Source organism: Mustela nigripes, chromosome 1 (genome assembly GCF_022355385.1).
Source record: "Mustela nigripes isolate SB6536 chromosome 1, MUSNIG.SB6536, whole genome shotgun sequence".
NCBI lineage: Eukaryota > Metazoa > Chordata > Mammalia > Carnivora > Mustelidae > Mustela > Mustela nigripes.
In genome coordinates this window covers 49,947,723-49,966,536 of record NC_081557.1, presented here as the reverse complement: position 1 = coordinate 49,966,536, position 18,814 = coordinate 49,947,723, and the positions used below count along the sequence as shown (strand labels likewise).

The 18,814-nt window shown below is 39.0% G+C and overlaps 1 protein-coding gene across 6 annotated transcripts in view; it reads left to right on the top strand.

Annotated features, from left to right (window-relative positions):
• The window catches only part of C2CD3 (C2 domain containing 3 centriole elongation regulator), a 151,800-nt gene that overhangs the window by 66,896 nt on the left and 66,090 nt on the right, over positions 1 to 18,814 (top strand). For 5 of the 6 annotated variants that reach the window (XM_059410512.1, XM_059410520.1, XM_059410502.1 and 2 more), the window contains exons 16-22: positions 675 to 921; positions 3,604 to 3,784; positions 5,219 to 5,402; positions 6,695 to 6,867; positions 8,989 to 9,112; positions 14,570 to 14,838; positions 14,985 to 15,074. In XM_059410512.1, the coding sequence (XP_059266495.1) occupies positions 675 to 921; positions 3,604 to 3,784; positions 5,219 to 5,402; positions 6,695 to 6,867; positions 8,989 to 9,112; positions 14,570 to 14,838; positions 14,985 to 15,074 (1,268 nt within the window). The remainder of the gene's footprint in view (positions 1 to 674; positions 922 to 3,603; positions 3,785 to 5,218; positions 5,403 to 6,694; positions 6,868 to 8,988; positions 9,113 to 14,569; positions 14,839 to 14,984; positions 15,075 to 18,814) is intronic. The other variant, XM_059410493.1, reaches the window with a different exon arrangement.

Sequence of the window (18,814 nt, the reverse complement as noted above, 5' to 3'; positions counted from 1 at the left end):
CATTAGCTACTCAGTTACTGAGTACTTTTACCTACTAAGTATTATAGTTGGTATTTTAGGTTTGTTATCTCATCTAATCCTAATAACTGCCCTTTGATGGAAGTTTTATTACCTACATTTTACAGAAGAGGAAACAGAGTTAGAAAGGTTAAATTGATTACTGAGAGTCATTCAGCAAGTAACAGAGCTAAGACTCAGCATGGTATAATGAAGAGTATTTGGACTTTTTCTCATCTATTAATGGTGGATAATACCAACTTTTGCAGTGGTAGGATTATAGATGGCAAATATTAATGATAATAGTATCTACATCGTATCTGCCAGATTCCAAAGTCCATTTCATGTTGACCACTCTTCCTCCCTGTAAAGTAATGCAATTCAGCAAGCCTGTACTGAGATAGTGCACAAGCCCAGATGCTGGGTTTGGGGTCATGATGATAACAGACATAAATCAGACATTCTCTGCTTTCAAATTGCTACATTTGGAAGTTAACTGCCTGATCATTTTTCTTTGATGAGCTATGGTAAAGTCGTGTTTTTCAAACCAGTATTTTCTAGTTTGTAGACCCATTTTTAACAAACTGAGAAAATAAGCCAAGTAGGAAATGCAGTAGCAGCTCTGTGACATAATTGATGATTGTTATTTTTTCATTTGCAATATTCTCTCCCTCTAGAGATCCCAAAATTTCTCGCCTGCTGCTTGATGCTCAGTACCCAGTTGTTGCTGTTGACAGCTACATGCCTGTGATTGATGTGTTCTCAGGCCACCAAAACGGGAGTCTTCGTGTCTTTTTAGCCATGGGTTCTTCAGATCAGATAATGGCACTGCAGAGATTAAAGAATGAAGAAGGAACACTTCCTCCCTTCAGTCCTAGGCCAGCCCATTTTTTGGACCAGCCATCTACAGCATCTGTTAATGTGGTAGTGACTAAACACTTGATTGTTTACAAAAGCCATAATCTCATTTTAAGTGTACAACGTGATGCTTTAATATAGGTAACATTGTGAAAGGATTACCAACCACAGTGAAGCCATTTAAAATTATCAGTCACTTCATCTATTTACCTTTTTATGTGTGTAGTTGAGAGCACTTAAGATCTATTTGCAAATTTTAAATTTCATAATCTCATTTTATCTTGTGTATTTTAATGAAACCATTGTCCCAGATCCTTATTTCAGTAGAGAAAAGGAACATATTTGCACTCCAATGCATGCTGTAGATCCAAGCAATTATTTTTGTGTTTTAAATATATATCTGTCCTTCTGAGATTTTGAATTTATAAAAAAAACTCTAATTGTCAACCACATCCTAATCGTCTAATTTACTAAATTAATTAATTGTCTTTTAGAAAGTTGGGGTGAACCTAAGACTGCATTTTAAAAGGTCTTAATTAAAAAGAAGATAATCCGGGGGTGGGGAATAGGGGTGGGAGGTTGACAATGATCCCAAATGTAGGCCCACAAAATCTTACTCTGTTTCTTAACCAAATCCACACTGGGAAGTTATAGTGAAGTTCCTTGCTTTTCTACCAGTAAATTTTTAAAAGTAATTTGTACAGTGCTGTACAATTGAGAAAACACATTGATATACTTTTGCATGTTTATTTCCCTAATACTACATGAGGGGAACCATTGTCACTCACTTTTTAGGTGATGAAACAGAGTCAAAAGAAGTTATTTGTCTAGGGTCTCATGGCTAAGAATGGAAGAATCAGAGTTCAGACACGGGTTTTTTGTTTTTTTTTTAATTATTATTAAGAGAGAGATTGAGCATATACATGATGGGGGGAAGAGCAACGAAGGAGGGGAAGAATCTTAAGCAGACTTCCCGCTGTGGCGCCCTATGTGGGGCTTGATCTTACAACCCTGAGATCATGACCTGAGCCGAAGGCAGAGGCTTAACCCACTGAGCCACCCAGGCGACCCTAGACTCAAAGTTTATTAAATTCCATACCAAAAATTAAAGAATGTTACTATGAGCATAAAAGAGCTATTTTAAAGATTAGATATCTATAAATACAGTTGTTTTTCTTCCTACATTCATGTCACTCATCCATTTCAGCATCTGCAGAACTGAATTAATAAATTACTATAATACTGTATGGCCAAATTAAGCAGCTGCTGAGATTATGAGAGGTTTTTTTTTTTGTTTTTTTGGTTTTTTATAAAAGATTTTATTTATTTGTCAGAGAGGGAGAGTGAGCAAGCACAGACAGACAGAATGGCAGGCAGAGGCAGAGGGAGAAGCAGGCTTCCTGCTGAGCAAAGAGCCCGATGTGGGACTCAATCCCAGGATGCTGGGATCATGACCTGAGCCGAAGGCAGCTGCTTAACCAACTGAGCCACCCAGGCGTCCCCATGAGAGGTTTTTTTAACCCATATTTTTCTTCTCTGGGGAATCAAATTGAAAGTTCTCTGTTTCCCTATGTAAGGTTTTGGAGCAGGTATTGCTGATATGTTTTTAGAATACAAAGCAAAGACTTTATGCAAATTCTATTCCAAATTCATGGGATTATTAGTTAGAATATTAAGTACATACAGATCATACAGTTTGACCCCTGTCTAAATCCTGAAGTCCCTCTCTATAAATATTCCCAATTACCAGTTGTGTCTGTTGAAGCTGTTTAGAGTAGAAGTAAAGAGCCTGGCTGTAGAGTCAGGCTACCTGAATTCAAACCCTGGTTCTGCTGTTGTTAGCTCTGCTTGTTAAATTAGCTACTGCAGGTGAAGGGCTTAGTATAGTGCCTGGCTACAGTAAATAATAAAAACCTTAAATTATTACCAGTACTTCAGTAATGATATGTTCACAACCTCCCCTAATAGTCCTTACCATTAATGAATAGTCTCAGTGTTATTCTCAACCTAATTAAAAATAGTAAATAAATTGGGGGTTCTGACTAGCTCAGTCAGTGGTGTGCGCAACTTTTGATCTCAGGGTTGTAAGTTTGAGCCCTACATTGGGTATAGAGCCTACTTAAAGAAAATTAGTGTGTTAATACATATTTGCTTCATGTATATATTTTTTATCCTATTAGGGTTTTTTTTTTTAAGATTTTATTTATTTATTTGACAGACAGAGATCACAAGTAGGCAGAGAGGCAGGTGTGGCGGCGGGGGGGGGGGGGGGCAGACTCCCCGCCAAGCAGAGAGCCCAATGTGGGGCCTGCCTGATTACAGGACCCTGAGATCATGACCTGAGCCAAAGGCAGAGGCTTTTACCCACTAAGCCACCCAGGTACCCCAGGATATTCTTAATGTATTCTGTTCTTAGGGTACTAATAATCAGGAGCCAGTGTTGAATTTTATTAAATACCTTTTTAGCATTTATTGAGACAGTCATGTTTTTTCCTTTGTTCCATTAATGCAGTGAACTACATTTTTGAATTTTTTAATATTGACCTGGTCTCATAGTCTAGAGTAAATCTTTCTTGATCTGATTACAGTGAGCAGTTGTGAGATTTATACACAGTGAAAATTAAGTATCTGTTTTAGTATCAGCTAATTACACCTATTCATCTAGACTCAGGTTTCATAGAGAAAAAGGAATATTCTAAAAAAGTTTTTCTTTAAAGCTTACAACAGTATCTCTGTTTCATTTAATAGATGGAGGACCAAAGAAGTGGATTGATGGAGCATCACTTTGAGCTCCATGTAGAGAAAGTTAAAGGGTTAGCCCCTCTTCAGGCAACCGTCTGGGGAGAAGCAGATTGTTATGTCCAATACTACTTTCCAGTTCAAGACTCCCAATCCAGTGTGCTAAAAGGATCTGAGTTCCCTGAAAACGGTAGGTTTGGGAGGTTAGAGTTTCTCATTCTTGTGTGGCTCTTTCCTTGGCTATACTTAGAATTTTGTTTTTTCCTGAGTGAATTCTGTGTTCCTGAATGTTTCTAGTCTTAACCTGGGTAGTACAGGAGATGGGCTAAGTTTTTTTTTTCTTATGTTATTTATTATAACTTTTTATTTTGATGTGATTTCAAATTTACAGAAAATTTAACAAAAATTGTACAAAGAACTTCTATATACCCTTCTCCTAGATCCACAAATTACTTATATTTTGCCCCATCTTATTTCATTTACATGCCTACTCACTCTTAACCTGTACACATACAATTGATTCTCATTACTCACAATAGTTATATTCTGCATAACATAGCAATATCAGGGGTACTGAATTTAAAAATACCGAACCACTGCTCTTAGGGGAAATATTTACATATATATCGCACATAGATCATAATTATAAGTCCTAAAATAACTTATTCTAGTAGATTTTACTTTATTTTTTGAAAGCGAGAAAAGGTTCAGAAATGTTAAGTGACTGAAGCTGCCCAAGTGATAATAACAAGGTTCACATTCAGACCCCATTCAGCTGGCCCCAGAGCCAGATATTCTCGCACTACACCACACTAGCCTCTGCCGTCTCCATCATCTGATCATCCCTGAGAGCTGAAACAAGAAGTCAGAGTGTCACTTTGTTCAAGCTCAGCTGGGAATGATCAAGTCAGGTGACTCACATGTTTTGCCATTCCCAGCACATCCACAAATAACTGCAAAAGCGATGCCAGTATTGATTTTGGGGGTTGAAATAAGGGACTTGGATCCAGAATATATTTTTTAAAAAAAAACCTTACAAATAATAATAAAAAACAATCTGACTAAAAAGTATTCAGAAGATCTGAATAGACATTTCTCCTAAGATGTACAAGGGCCAATAAGCACATGAAAAGATACTCAGCATCATTTGCCATTTGACAATGAAAACCAAAAGCAACACAAGATACCACTTCTTTTCACCAAGATGGCAATAATTTAAAAACCAAAAAACTAAAACAAAGAATAGGCTAACAGGTATTGACAAGAAAGTGTAGGAATTGCAACCCTTAGATATTGTCCAGCAACAAAACGATCTCTTTCTTCTGTATTATCATGGAACCTTTGGGTACCATAGCTACTAGGGAAATGGACCTTGGTAGAAGTAACATAGAAGATAAAGGTTTTGGTTCCAGGTCCATGACCTACTACCTCTAAGGCCTTTGGATTCACTATGGAACCTCAATATGTCCATATTCTGTCTGTTAAGTAGAAGTAATAGTTGTTTTGTTTTCCTCACATAGTGAGGATAAAATGGAATAATACTGGATATTAACATATTGTCTTACTACATGTAAAACACTAAATGTTATGTTGGATTATTCTGAATTGCTTTTCTTTTCCAAAGGAATCTCTTTGAAGCCTTTCAGATCTGCAACCACACTCTGTGTTCCAGATCCCATCTTTAATAGTGAACACCATCACTCTCTCCTTTTGCCAAGTGAAGTTCCAGTGCAAAGGCTTCTACTGAGTGCCTTCTCTGCACAGGGGCTTGTTCCTGGTGGTGGAGTCCAGTTTGAAATCTGGTGCAGGTATAACGTGAAACCAGTTTTTGTATCTAGAAAGGAAGTACGCAGTCATAGATCATGCTTCCCTTCACAGCTTAGGCTGAAATGTAAGGAAACTAAGCAATCCCTTCTACCCTACTTTATATCATCTGACTTGTTAGTGAGTGACTCTTCTCCAGATTTTACTGAAATCTGAATTATTAGGCTCTTGGGAGCAGTTATATCTCATGCTTTTAACCATGTGTAACATTTGGAAGTGAAGTTCTATCAGTTTTACCTCCTATTGCTCTTAAGTATTCGGTCACCCATTTTCTGTTTACTTCCCTTTTTGGTTCAGTCCCTCATCCTATCACGCCTAAATTGCTAATGGCCTCCTAACTGGTCTCCCCACTTCTAAACTTATTTCTTATAATCCTTTCTTCCCACCACCCAAAGAGTAGCCTTCGTAAAATATAAATCCACTCGTGTCACAGACTTGACCTGAATGTAGATGCTCACCCTCCTTTGCATCCCTACTCCCAAGAAACCAACAAAAATGACAAAGGGTATGTAGATATAAAAGAAGACAGAGCATCCGGGGTAGAAGTAAGGAAGAGTTCGATTCATTTGCCAGAAACTTTTCCCAAAAACAGGTGAAATTAGGTTTGATTTAAAACAGACATAAGGAGGGGCGCCTAGGTGGCTCAGTGGGTTAAAGCCTCTGCCTTCGGCTCAGATCATGATTCCAGGGTTCTGGGATCGAGCCCCACATCAGGCTCTTTGCTCAGTGGAGAGCCTGCTTCCTGCTCTCTCTCTCTGCCTGCCTCTCTGCCTACTTGTGATTTCTGTCTGTCAAATAAATAAATAAAATCTTAAAAAAAATTAAATTAAAAAATATAAAACATATAAGGATGAAATATTTTGACAAGAGAAGGAAATAGAGTAGGTACTAAGAGATCCTTTAAATTTGAGGGACTTAGGCCTCAAGCCACAGAAGAAAATTGCGGCTGCTCCACTTAGAACCACTTTTGCTGCTACAGGATGAATGCTCTCAAAAGTGACTACTCCCAGAAGTCCAAGTCAGATGCAGATAACCAAACAAAGTTTGTAGTTTCTGTAGAACAGAAAGTTGTTCTGTTGTTTGTATAATTTATGGAGTTCCTTCTCCACATGACAGGCAATAAATCCAGCCAGACATGACCACAACTGTATGCTACCAATACAGAGCAGCCAGGCTCCAAAGATAACTTGATACCAAAAACTGATCCCTTGAGCAAATTGAATCATTTATCCATGTAATTCTTCCTACTGACAGCTTATGCTTTTGCGGCTTACAGATACTATTATCCTAACGTGAGAGACCAGGTGGTTGCCAAAGGAACCTTGCCATTATCAAGGATCTGTGCCATGGTAACCATGCAGCACCGTGAGGATGTGGGAATACAGACCTTTAATCTCCCTTTAACCCCCAGGCTTGAGAACAGGAAAGAATTGAGGAACCAGTCATCAGGTAATTGAAGACTGCTTTGTCTCTCCCTTTCGAAATCAGTACACGTAAATATCCCTTTTCTCAGTAAACAGTGACTCTTCATATTTTGAGAGACTTACCCTTTTAAGAATCTCATGAAAACTATGATCTAGCAGAGTTGCGCGGCGGAAGCGTGCTGGGCCCATGAAAACTATGATCTACCTTAGAAAAATGAACATATGAGTTTATTGCATGTAAATTTTGTCTAATTTTATAAAATTCATATTTCCATGGACTGTCTGCATAAATGTTGCTTGTCTCATTTCACCTTTAACTTCAGCAAGCATTTAAGAAGCCTCACAGCATAAATCCTATGTGTTATGTAGGTGTACTCAGAGAATTATTATTCCAGGGTAACATGAGCAGATACAGGATTGGTGAGATACAGTTAGCATGACCAGGGAAATCACTGTAAGGGAGGAAGAGGTTAGGATTTAAAGTTGAAAGGGATTCATTAGAATTTGGAGTTTTGAATTATATCCTAATTGTTTCGGTAAGCTGACCTTCCCTCCAGGTACGTCATCAGATAACTAGAACTGGCCTCCTAAATCAAGTTAATGTGCTTACTTGCTGGAGAGTATCTGCCAAAGCAAAAGGGGTTTTTTGCCACGATAAAGATTGAGGTGTTCCTCCTGTCACTGATCAGCTTGTTCTGTTGTTTCTTAACACTTTCTCTGAAATGTGATAATAGGAAGGTAGAATTTTTATAAAAGGATGGCATATAAAGGGTGTTTCAGGTGGTGGTTAGTAGAAGGGTATTAAAAGTGTAAGTGTGAAAACCTTTTAAAAGTTTAAAAAAGGGGGGCGCCTGGGTGGCTCAGTGGGTTAAAAGCCTCTGCCTTTGGCTCGAGTCATGGTGCCAGGGTCCTGGGATAAAGCCCTGCATCAGGCTCTCTGCTCAGCAGGAAACCTGCTCCCCCCCCCCCTCTCTCTGCCTGCCTCTCTGCCTACTTGTGATCTCTGTCAAATAAATAAATAAAATCTTTAAAAAAAAATAAAAGTTTAAAAAAGAAGGGCGCCTGGGTGGCTTAGGCATTAAGCATCTGCCTTCGGCTCAGGTCATGATCCCGGGGTCCTGGGATCGAGCCCCGCACCAGCTCCCTGCTCAGTGGGGAGTTTGTTTTTCCCTCTCCCTCACCATTTTCCCCACCCTGCTCATTCTCTCTCTGTCTCTCTCAAATGAATAAATTTTAAAAATCTTTAAAAAAAAATAATTGGAAGTTTTAAAAAATCTGAAATTGAGTTCTGCCTCTGACATAGTTTCTTGGATACAGAGTAAAAATAGTAAATTTTCTTCTGCTTTTATTAGTCCTGGCATACAATTGTTGGGTCCCCAATGTTGGGTCCCCCAATAATGGATTCGTGATTAAAGGAGCAAGACTGATACAAAGCGAAGGTCAAGCAAAGCTTTATTTTGTGCCAAGTATCAAGAATCAAACCGACGGTCAAACAGATGGGTTGGGGCCGCCCCTTACAGAGAGGGCGACCCCTCTCTGTTTCACAGACTAGCTTTTATAGAGCAAAGGCCGTGTGGTTGGGCCTGGCCACGCACAGGTAGCCAATGAAATTGTAACACATAGAGAAAGCTGCACAGTCATGCTAGGTGACCAATTGAATTACAATTACCCTAGTAGACATTTGAACCAGCCTATCACCTTGGTCAGAATTGGCGCCCAAAAGGTGCCCAAAGAGCGGGGCCCCTACTCCTTGGTAACTAAGGAGACAGTATGCCCCACCACCACCACTGATCGGATGTCGCCACCTGGCCTGACCCACCCTTGTATTTGGGCTTTGTTACCTGGGACTGGTTTCCAGGACTTGTTTTTAAGTAAGTTCCCCTGGGGTGGGGGCGGCTGGTAGGCAGAGTCAATTTAAGTTTTACAACAAAATGGCAGTTCAACTGGTGTGGGGCCGCTCTGGCTGAATAGGCCCTTACACAATAATATAAAGTAATTCTGGCCATGGACATTTTGTCTCACTGCTAATGCCCCTTATTGTTCATTAGGGTGTTTATCCTCTTCTTTCTGACCAGGGCTTGGGGTTTGGTAGAACAGAGACTCTTCCAACTAACCTTTTTATCTTTTTTCCTTTTGTCCTCATAAGGTTTACTGGATGTGGGACTAAGGTACAGGCGTACTCCCAGGACAGCAGAGGGAGTTCTTGCTGCCCGAGCTGTCTCTATCTCAGTCCAGGTTATCAGAGCCTGTGGCCTGCAAGCAGCAGCCAAGTAAGTCCACCTTGGAAGAACAGTCCTCGTCTTTTTCTCCTGTAGTATATGAGACTCAGATATGCAGAACTTCCTTGTATACAAATTCCAGTTTATTAAGCACAGCTTTATTTTTCTTTTTCTCTTAAGAAAGCGTGTAAGAGTATACATGAGTAAACCACTTATAAACTTTATTATTTCAACTGTTATTAGCAACTTTGTACCTTAATCTTATCCTCTATTCTGCTTACACTCGTTTACACAGGCATACCCTATACCCTCAAACCAAGCCAGGACCATCACCACAGCTCTTCTGTAATCCCATATTCAGTCTGTGATTACCACCTCCCATTTTTCTAGCTTGTTCCCCTTCAGTCTATTCTCAACACAGAAACCAGTGACCCTATGAAAATTTAAGTCAGACCTTGACCACACCTCTGCTTAAAGCCCATCAGTGACTTTTTCATCTCATTCAAAGTAAAAGACAACTAAAAATGGCTATGAGACCCCGCATGACCTGGCTCCTTATTATCTTTATGACTTTATCTTCTGCTCATCTCCACTCTGCTTACTGTACTCCAGTCCCTGGCCTTATTGCTTCTGAACACGCCAAGCTCATTTTCCCCTTAGGGAATCTGTCTTGCTGGTTCTTTTCTGTTGAGCACTATTGCTATATATGAAGAAAATGGCCCTCTCTCTCTCTCTCTTTTTTTTTTTTTTTTAGGATTTTTACTTAAATTTATTTGTCAAAGAGAGAGAGAGCACAAGCAGGGGCAGCTGCAGGCAGGGGCAAAGGGAGAAGCTGGGTCCCCCCTGAGCAAGGAGTCCAGTGCAGGACTTGATCCCAGGACCCCGGGATCATGACCTAAGCTGAAGGCAGATGCTTAACGGAGTAAGCCACCCAGGTGTCACAGCATGGCCCTCTTTTATCTCCTTTAGGTCTTTGTTCATACTTCCCTCTATCTTGAATGTTCTTCCTTTTGTCCACTAAAAACCTGTTTTCTTTTGACTTAGTAGCTTTTTTGCAGCCTTCCCTTATTTCTTCCTACATGTAGACAGACGTGGCACTTTGTCCTTTGTCTTTTGTTTCTTTTGAAGGATTTTATTTATGTATTTATTTATTTATTTGAGAGAGAGCACAAGTAGTGGGAGTAGCAGAGGGAGAGAGAGAAGCAGGCTCCTTGCTGAGCAGGGAGTCCAGTATGGGGCTCAATCCCAGGACCCTGGAATCATAACCTGGACCAAATGCAGACAGCCGACCAACTGAGCCACTCAGGTGCCCGTGTCCTGTCTTTTAGCACCTTGGTTATAAGTCCATATTACTCAGTTTCAGGGATTTGTATACATGAGTTTCCCCCACAAGGCTGTAAGTTCCTCTAGTCACTGTCTGAACTCCTCTCTGCCCCCTGCCACCACATAGCATAATTCTAGCACATAACAAGTGTTAGTAAGAAAGAGAACTAAGTCAAGCTTCTACCATAGACTAGTTCACTTTGGACAGAAGTTCAAGAAAAAAGTAGGTAATTGTTCCCTAATTTTTTCCCTTGTTATAACTTTAGAGTCAGATCATAGATCACTTTAACTTTAGTCCGTAAAAAACAAATTGAGTTACTGCCATGTGAGATCTGACACTGAAGCAGTTGGAAAAATGTTCAGCCTGGTTAATATTTTTCATCATCAAATCTCCAAATGGACTTCCGGTGATTGCTGGAATGACTGTTAAGCAATCATTGCTGGAATATTCATTTTGGTGTACGTGGTACCAGGGCAGTTTTTAAATCATGTCATTCCCTCACATTAAAACTTTTGATGGTTTTCCCATTGTCAGTAGCAGTGGTCTAATTTTAATCATCCATTCCTATTAACAAAAACGTTTAGCATACACTCTGAATAACTGTATACTTTTTGTGTATAAATCTTCATATACTTACATATTTCATATATAACTATGTTATAAAATGTATTTTTATATAAAAATTATATACTTATATACTTCATGTATAAATACATTATAAAATATACAGTAACATATACAAAACAAAATAACATACACAAACGTATACAAAACTTAAACATGTGAGATAACAAATATAGACCTTTTAATGTTTTTTTCCTATGCCCAAGTAGTTTATCTTATATATAAATTCCCTAGGTTATACACACTCAACTTGGCATTCAGAGCCCTCTTTAATCTCAGTCTTGAAAGAAGAGTGGGAGTTACCAGAATGCCCAAGAGAAAACTATTCTGTTCACAGGGAAGAACATGTGCAATGTATGGAGGCATGAAACTTGTGTCCAGGGAGTACCTGTTCTGTGTAAGACCCAGCAGGGGTCAGAATTTGCAAATTAACCACAATTTAATTGGCAGAGAAGGACTTGGAGCTTAGATACTCAGTAGCTCTCTCCTAGATAAGCTCAGTAGTCCCCGTCTCGGGATCATAAAAAGAGTCAAATCGGGTGGCAGGCAGTTTGTTGTAAACCCTTTTGGTCTGTGTTACTATTTCAAGAAGGAAGGGTAAGAAGCCAGAGCAGTTCTAACACTATATTCTCTTTATAGTTTGGGGCAGTCTTACAGACTATGTATAAACATACACAGACAGAGTATAATGGAAACAGAACTGCACTAGAAATTGGACTCCTTTCCTTCTAGTCCCATCTTCCACTAGCTGTATGTGATCTCGGGCTAGTTTCTTTACTTCTCTGTGTCTAAGTTTTTTCATCCAAAAAATGAAAATTATGAATACCTCTCCTGATTTTATAAGGATCAATATAAGAATTATAATGTGCATATATATACATATTTATATTATATAATATAAATATATACATGTAATATAAATATACATATTTATATAATATAAATATGAAGTCATTTTATAAATTATTACTAGGGGCGCCTGGGTGGCTCAGAGGGTTAAAGCCTCTGCTTTCGGCTCGGGTCATGGTCCCGGGGTCCTGGGATCGAGCCCCGCATCGGGCTCTCTGCTCAGTGGGGAGCCTGCTTCTCCTTCTCTCTGCCTGCTGCTCTGCCTATTTGTGATCTATCTCTCTGTCAAATAAATAAATAAAGTATTTTTTAAAAATTTTGAAAATAAATAAATAAATTATTACTATACAAGTGATTAGTTCCGTTTGTATAGATAATTAACATTACTCTTCTTAGCCAGCAAAATATAGTAAAATCAGAAATAAGTTTTACTTTGCATCTTATTGAAGATAGGAATTCTTGGTATCCAGATAGCAGGTCCTCTGAAGTCAGCCTTCTCTTACCAAGAGACACCAGCCCTCAGGGCACCTGGGTGGCTCAGTCAGTTAAGCATCTGACTTAATTTCAGCTCAGGTCATGATCTAAGGGTCTTGAGATCAAGCTCTGCATCTGGCTCCCTGCTCAGCGTGAGTTTGCTTGAGATTCTTTCCCCCTCCCCCATCCCCTGCCTGAACACACTCTCCATCTCTCTCAAATAAATAAATAAATAAATCTTTTAAAAAGAGAGAGACACCAACCCTCATCTTAAGTGCCAGAGGTCTTCCTGAAATTACATTTTCGATGTCTGTGTAAACAGATCCCTTCTTTCTTATTCATGAGAGTCTTTTAACTAACCTCATCTTTACCTGAGAATGAGTAGAAAATTCGTGAACATACATGGGTTCACTGATTTGCTGGTGAAGTACTAGCAAAAAGATAATTGGATCAAAGGAAGAGAAATCACAGTCTAGATATAGTCATTTATTTGACAGCAGAGGCCCTGCAATACTTACTAAGTTCCACAAGAGTAAGAAATTATAGTTATTTCACTACTATATGTATCTAGCTCTGAGCCCAGTGCATGACACACAGAGCTGATGCTTGGGAAATAATTACTGAATGAATAAATTCAGACCGGCTTTGGGCCCAAACTTTATTTGCTATCACTGCCATCTCTGAGAGTTTCCTATATTAAGAGTCCTTTCATGACCCATAGGCAGGTACTCTGCTTTGTATATATTATATAATTTTTATGACACTACTTGAACATTTTATCCTTGTTTTTTTAGCCACTACTAACATTTGACTTATTTCCCTCATTTTTCCTATTCACAATATACATTTCCGAGTATGCTATTTTATAGACATATACCAGTCTAGTTTAATGATCATTTTAGGTTAATTTCATTAGAAATGAAAATGCAGTACATATATAACTATGCATAAACCTTTAGTATTTGTTGTATCCTTATGCTATCCTCATTTTAGTAGAGAAGACAATGAAACTTGGAAGAGTTTGAATAACTTGTTCAAGGTCACACATCTAATTAAATGATAGAGCCAAGATTAAAACCCAGATCTATGTAACTCCAGATTACTATCCTCTAAAAATGCATATCAAGAACAATAAAGAAGGAACCCCTCTGAATGCTTTGTGGTTATCAGGAAATGCTTCAAAAAGAGGTGACCTCTTTGGGATTCCTGGTTGGCTTTGTTGGTAGAACATGAGACTCTTGATCACAGGATCATGAGTTCAAGTCCCACATTGGGCGTGGAGCTTACCTTAAAAAAAAAATGTATAAAAAGAGGTGACCTTTGCCTCAATGTCAGTTTTGTAACCTTGGGGAAGTTGGGATGAGGGAGTTTGTCTCATACTATACCCACACATGAAAGACTTGACGACTTTTTACGAGTATCAGCTAAAGGCGGATAGGTTCTGTCTGTGTGTTGTGGTACATCTCTACTGAGAAAAACAGTTCCAGAGACATCTGGAAACTGATGTGACGCTTGTAGCTGGGCTTGGCGTTTTCATGCTGAGCATAAGCAATGTCACAGAACAGCAACATCAGATAAGGCTGCTTTGCAACCACAATGAAGACAGAAAAAAGTTACTCTGTAATCTTGCCTAGATACAAACCAAAACAAGGTCATTATGAGTCACAAAATACCTAACATCCCCCCATCTTGGCCAAAATGAGTTATTGCTGCTGTTTTACCAATTACAGCCTTAGCCTTATTCTAGTCTTCCTTCCTTCCTAGGTAAGATTCATTAGAATAGCAATACAGAGCAAAGCCCCACTTCCTTGAACAACCTCCAAATCCGCAAATGAGTTGAGTGTTCTAGAAGTCCTTTTTGATAGCTTTTTACTAAAATTCCCCATAATTTCCCTTGGTATATATTCTTTCTCATCGTAATGAACAATAGAACCAGCTTGTTCAACTACCATGGCTCCCTGGTAGTCTTTGGCTGAAGGTCATTGACAGTACAAAGGAGTGTTCTTGGAGTATCACTCTGGTAAACATGTGAATGTTGTCTTCCCCCATCCCATACACATACACTATGATCTAAATGATGACTAAGAAAGCACGTTATGGCTCTGCCCAAAGCCTAGATAGGAAATACATGATCAGTTAGTGTTCCTGGTAGCCTCATGAAAATGGTGCAGATGTTTTCTAGGCAATCTGCTGACTTTTGATACTACCATCTCATTCCCATCCTTATTCCTTTACAGAGCTCTGGCCGAGCAGGAACCCGCTCTACAGTTCAGTGCCACAGTCGGGGTCAATGCCTTTGTCACCACACATCTCTCCTTCTTGCCCAAGGGAGAACAGCGCCGAACCCGCCCCATAGCCTGTTCCTTCTGCCCTGAGTTTTCCCATCACATTGAGTTTCCATGCAACTTGGTGACTCAGCACTGCAGTGGAGAGGCCTGTTTCCTGGCAGAACTGTTGGAATTTGCAGAGGTCACTTTTGCTGTTTATCATGAAGATACCAAGTCAGGTGAGCACCAAATGACTAACCACAATCAGAATTAAAAGGGGCTCTGTTTTGAATATTATAGCTCTTCCTAGAAAATACATGCTGAAATATTTAGCCTTTGGTCAGTAAAGCACTAAATAATTTCTCTTTTTTGTTTGATTTGATAGCCAGTGATATAACCAGTATTCAGTCATTCAGAGATTATCTGCTTGGAGTAGTAAAGATTCCAACAAAAGAGCTGCTGGTCAAGAGATCTGGTAAGGGTGCTGGATAATCACTTTCTAATTCTACTCCTTCTCATTTCCTTCCTACAAGAGATCATCTTGCATGGCTCCCTATAAGATATGCAGAAGAAAACATGACCCCTAAAAAATGCTTTGAATTCTTGCAGGTACCTTAGAAGTTTACTGAAAAGTATTTTAAGTTCTCTGCTAATCGTTTCGAAAGTCTTCTAACAAAATAAAGTAACTCAAAGCTTTGTTTGTATTGTCGTCTTACTCCAGGAAAGATGATGGTGATGGTGATACTACAAATAGTAAATATGGTGATACCCATTGTGTTATATAACATTCTGTGAACTATTTCCTCAGATACTGTGTGAGCCTCATTATAACCCTGCTTGGTGGGAATACAGGGTCTTACTATTTTTATTTTACAGATGAGGAAACTTAGGCTCACAGAATTTAAGTGATTTGCCAAAACCACACAACTAGTGAGTGGTGGTACAGGAAATCAAGTCCAGGTTCACCTATTCTTTTTCACTGTATCTTCTTCTTCTCACTGTAGAAGGAATAAAGAATGAGGTAACAACCTAAAAAGGGACAGCCACCAAGGCAGTCTGGAAATAATGGACCTGTCCTACTTAACTGCTAGCTCAGTGACCTTGACCCTTCTGAGCCTCAGTTTTCTTATCTCATGAATGGAGACAGTTAATCCTGACAGATCTGATGGAGCTGATGAAATCAGATATATAAAGTACCCAACACATTGCAGGCACTCGGTAAATGTCAGCTTTCCTTTTCTTGCCCATCATCCTCCCTAGGACTATGTATTCTAATATCTAGAATCCTATCACACATCTCCTAAATTTAATTGTGAATTAAAATTTGAGCAGTACTGTCTAACGGGTACTCTGTGTGCCTACCAGAGAAAAGTCTGTACAACTTAGTATAGAGGGTTTCTTACTTATGTCACTTATTTGTTCAAGGTGGTAGCTATAATTATCCAGGCAGGTCTCGGAGCTTCCATTTTCTCATCTGTAAAATAGGGATTATTATCCCAGTTATCAGGAGAAGTAATATATATGTGAGTTATTATATATGAAGCCCTAAGAGGATGTCTGACACACAGTGGATACTCAGTAAAGAGTAGCTTTTATTATTTTGAAATCTAGTGCCTGGTCCTAAGTGGCAGTTCCTTCAGTGGGAGACTTAGGACTAGACCCTAGATCTCCTGACCCATGCCTTTTCCCCAGTATTTATAGCACTTTTATAACATTTCACTTTTTTCCCCCTAAGTGATATGTATGTGTTTTAATGGGTTCAAGGGGAATGATTTAGGATGTAGGCAAGTTTCGTTTTAATTCCTCTCAGTGTATTCCTCCTCTTCTCCATCCCTCATGTAGACACAGTTCTGAATTATACATTCTTAAATTCAGGAAGGCCTGTAGAAGCCTAATTTCCTCATTTTGCTGATGAAAAAACTGAGGGTTGGAGAAATGAATTGGTACATGGATCATATGAGGCAAGTTGGTTGTTTTGTTTTGTTTTTTTTTAACATACAGTGTTATATTAGTTTCAGGTGTATAATGTAGTGATTCGGCCACTTAGTACATCACCCCATGCTCATCACAAGTGCACTCCTTAGTCCCCATCACCTAATTCACCCATCTCTCCACTGGTCTCCCCTCTGGAAACCATCAGTTTGTTCTCTCTAATTAAAAATCTGTTTCTTGATTTGTCTTCTCTCTCTTTATTTCCCCTTTACTCATTTAGTTTTTTAAATTCCACATATGAGTGGTATCATATGGTATTTGTCTTTCTCTGTCTTTGTTTAGCAGTATACTTTCTAGCTCCATCCCTGTCACTGCAGATGGGAAGATTTTATTCTTTTTATGGCTGAATAATATTCCATTGTGTATATATACCACATTTTTTTTAAGTTTTTACTTTAGTTAAACTAAACTAAACTAATACAGTATTAGTTTCTGGTATACTATGTAGTAATTGTAGTAATTCAACAATTCCATACATTATCCTCTGTTCATCATGACAAGTGCACTCCTTAATCCCCACCACCTATTTAACCCATCCACCCAACACTCCTTCCCCTCTAGTAACCATCGCTTTGTTCTGTGTAGTTAAGAGTCTCTTTCTTAGTTTGTCTCTCTTGCTCACTCTCTTTTTCCCCCTTTGCTCATTTGTTTTGTTTCTTAAATTCCACACAGGAATGAAATTCTTTGATATTTGCCTTTCTCTGATTTATTTCACTTAACCTTATACTTTCTAGGTCTGTCCATGTCATTGCAAATGGCAAGATTTCATTCTTTTTTGTAGCTGAATTATATTCCTCTGTGTGTGTGTATCTGACATCTTTATCCATTCGTTGATAATGTACACAGCGTGGGCTGCTTCTGTATCTTGTCTATTGTAAATAGTGCTACTGTAAACAGAGGTGTGGGTATCCCTTTGAATTAGTGATTTTGTATTCTTTGGGTAAGTAGCCAGTAATGCGATTCCTCAATCGTAGGGTAGTTCTTTTTAAACTTTTGAGGAACCTGCATATTGTTTTCCACAATGGCTGCACCAGTTTATATTCCCACCAACAGTGTAAGAGGGTTCCCCTTTCTCCACATCCTCGCTAACACCTGTTGTGAGGCGAACGTGATAGCCACTACACTACGGAAACACTAACACCTGTTGTTACATGTGTTGTTGACTAGCCATTCTGACAGGTGTGAGGTGATACTTCATTGTAGTTTTGATTTGTGTTCTCTGATGATAAGTGATGATGAGCATCTTTTTATGTCTGGGTTGGCCATCTGCATGTCTTCTTTGGAGAAATGTGTGTTCATGTCTTCTGTCAATTTTTTAATTGGAGTATTTGTTTTTTGGGTATTGTGTTGTATAAGTTCTGTATATGTTTTGAATACTGACCTTTTTTTTTTTTTTAAGATTTTATTTAGTTATTTGACAGAGATTACAAGTAGGCAGAAAGGCAGGCAGAGAGAGAGGAAGAGAATCAGAGGAAGCCCTGATGATGCAGGGCTCGATCCCAGGACCCCGGGATCATGACCTGAGCCAAAGGCAGAGGCTTTAACCCTCTGAGCCACCCAGGTGCCCCTTGAATACTGATCCTTTATCAGATATGTCATTTTGCAGATGTCTTCTTCCATTTAGTAGGTTGCCTTTTAGTTTTGTTGTTTCTTTCACTGTTTTGAAGCTTTTTATTTTGATATAGTTCCAGTAGTTATTTTTGCTTTTATTTCCCTTGCTTCAGTGGATATACCTAGAAAAAAGTTGCTATAACTGATGTGAAAGAAGTTACTGCCTGTGTTCTCTTCTAGGATTTTTATGGTTTCAGGTCTCATACTTAGGTCTTTAGTCCATTTTGAATTTATTGTTGTATATGGTTTAAGAAAGTGTGGTCTAGTTTCATTCTTTTGCGTGTTACTGTCCAGTTTTCCCAACACCATTTGCTGAGTGGTGTCTTTTTCCCATTGGATATTATTTCCTGTTTTTTCAAAGATTAATTGATGTTATAATTGTGAGTTTATATCTGGGTTTTCTATTTTGTTCTATTGACCTATGTGACTGGTTTTTTTTTTTTTTTTTTTTAAGATTTTATTTATTTATTTGACAGACAGAGATCACAAGTAGGCAGAGAGGCAGGCAGAGAGAGAGGAGGAAGCAGGATCCCCGCTGAGCAGAGAGCCCGATGTGGGGCTCGATCCCAGGACCCTGGGATCATGACCTCTGCCTTCGGCTCAGGTCATGAT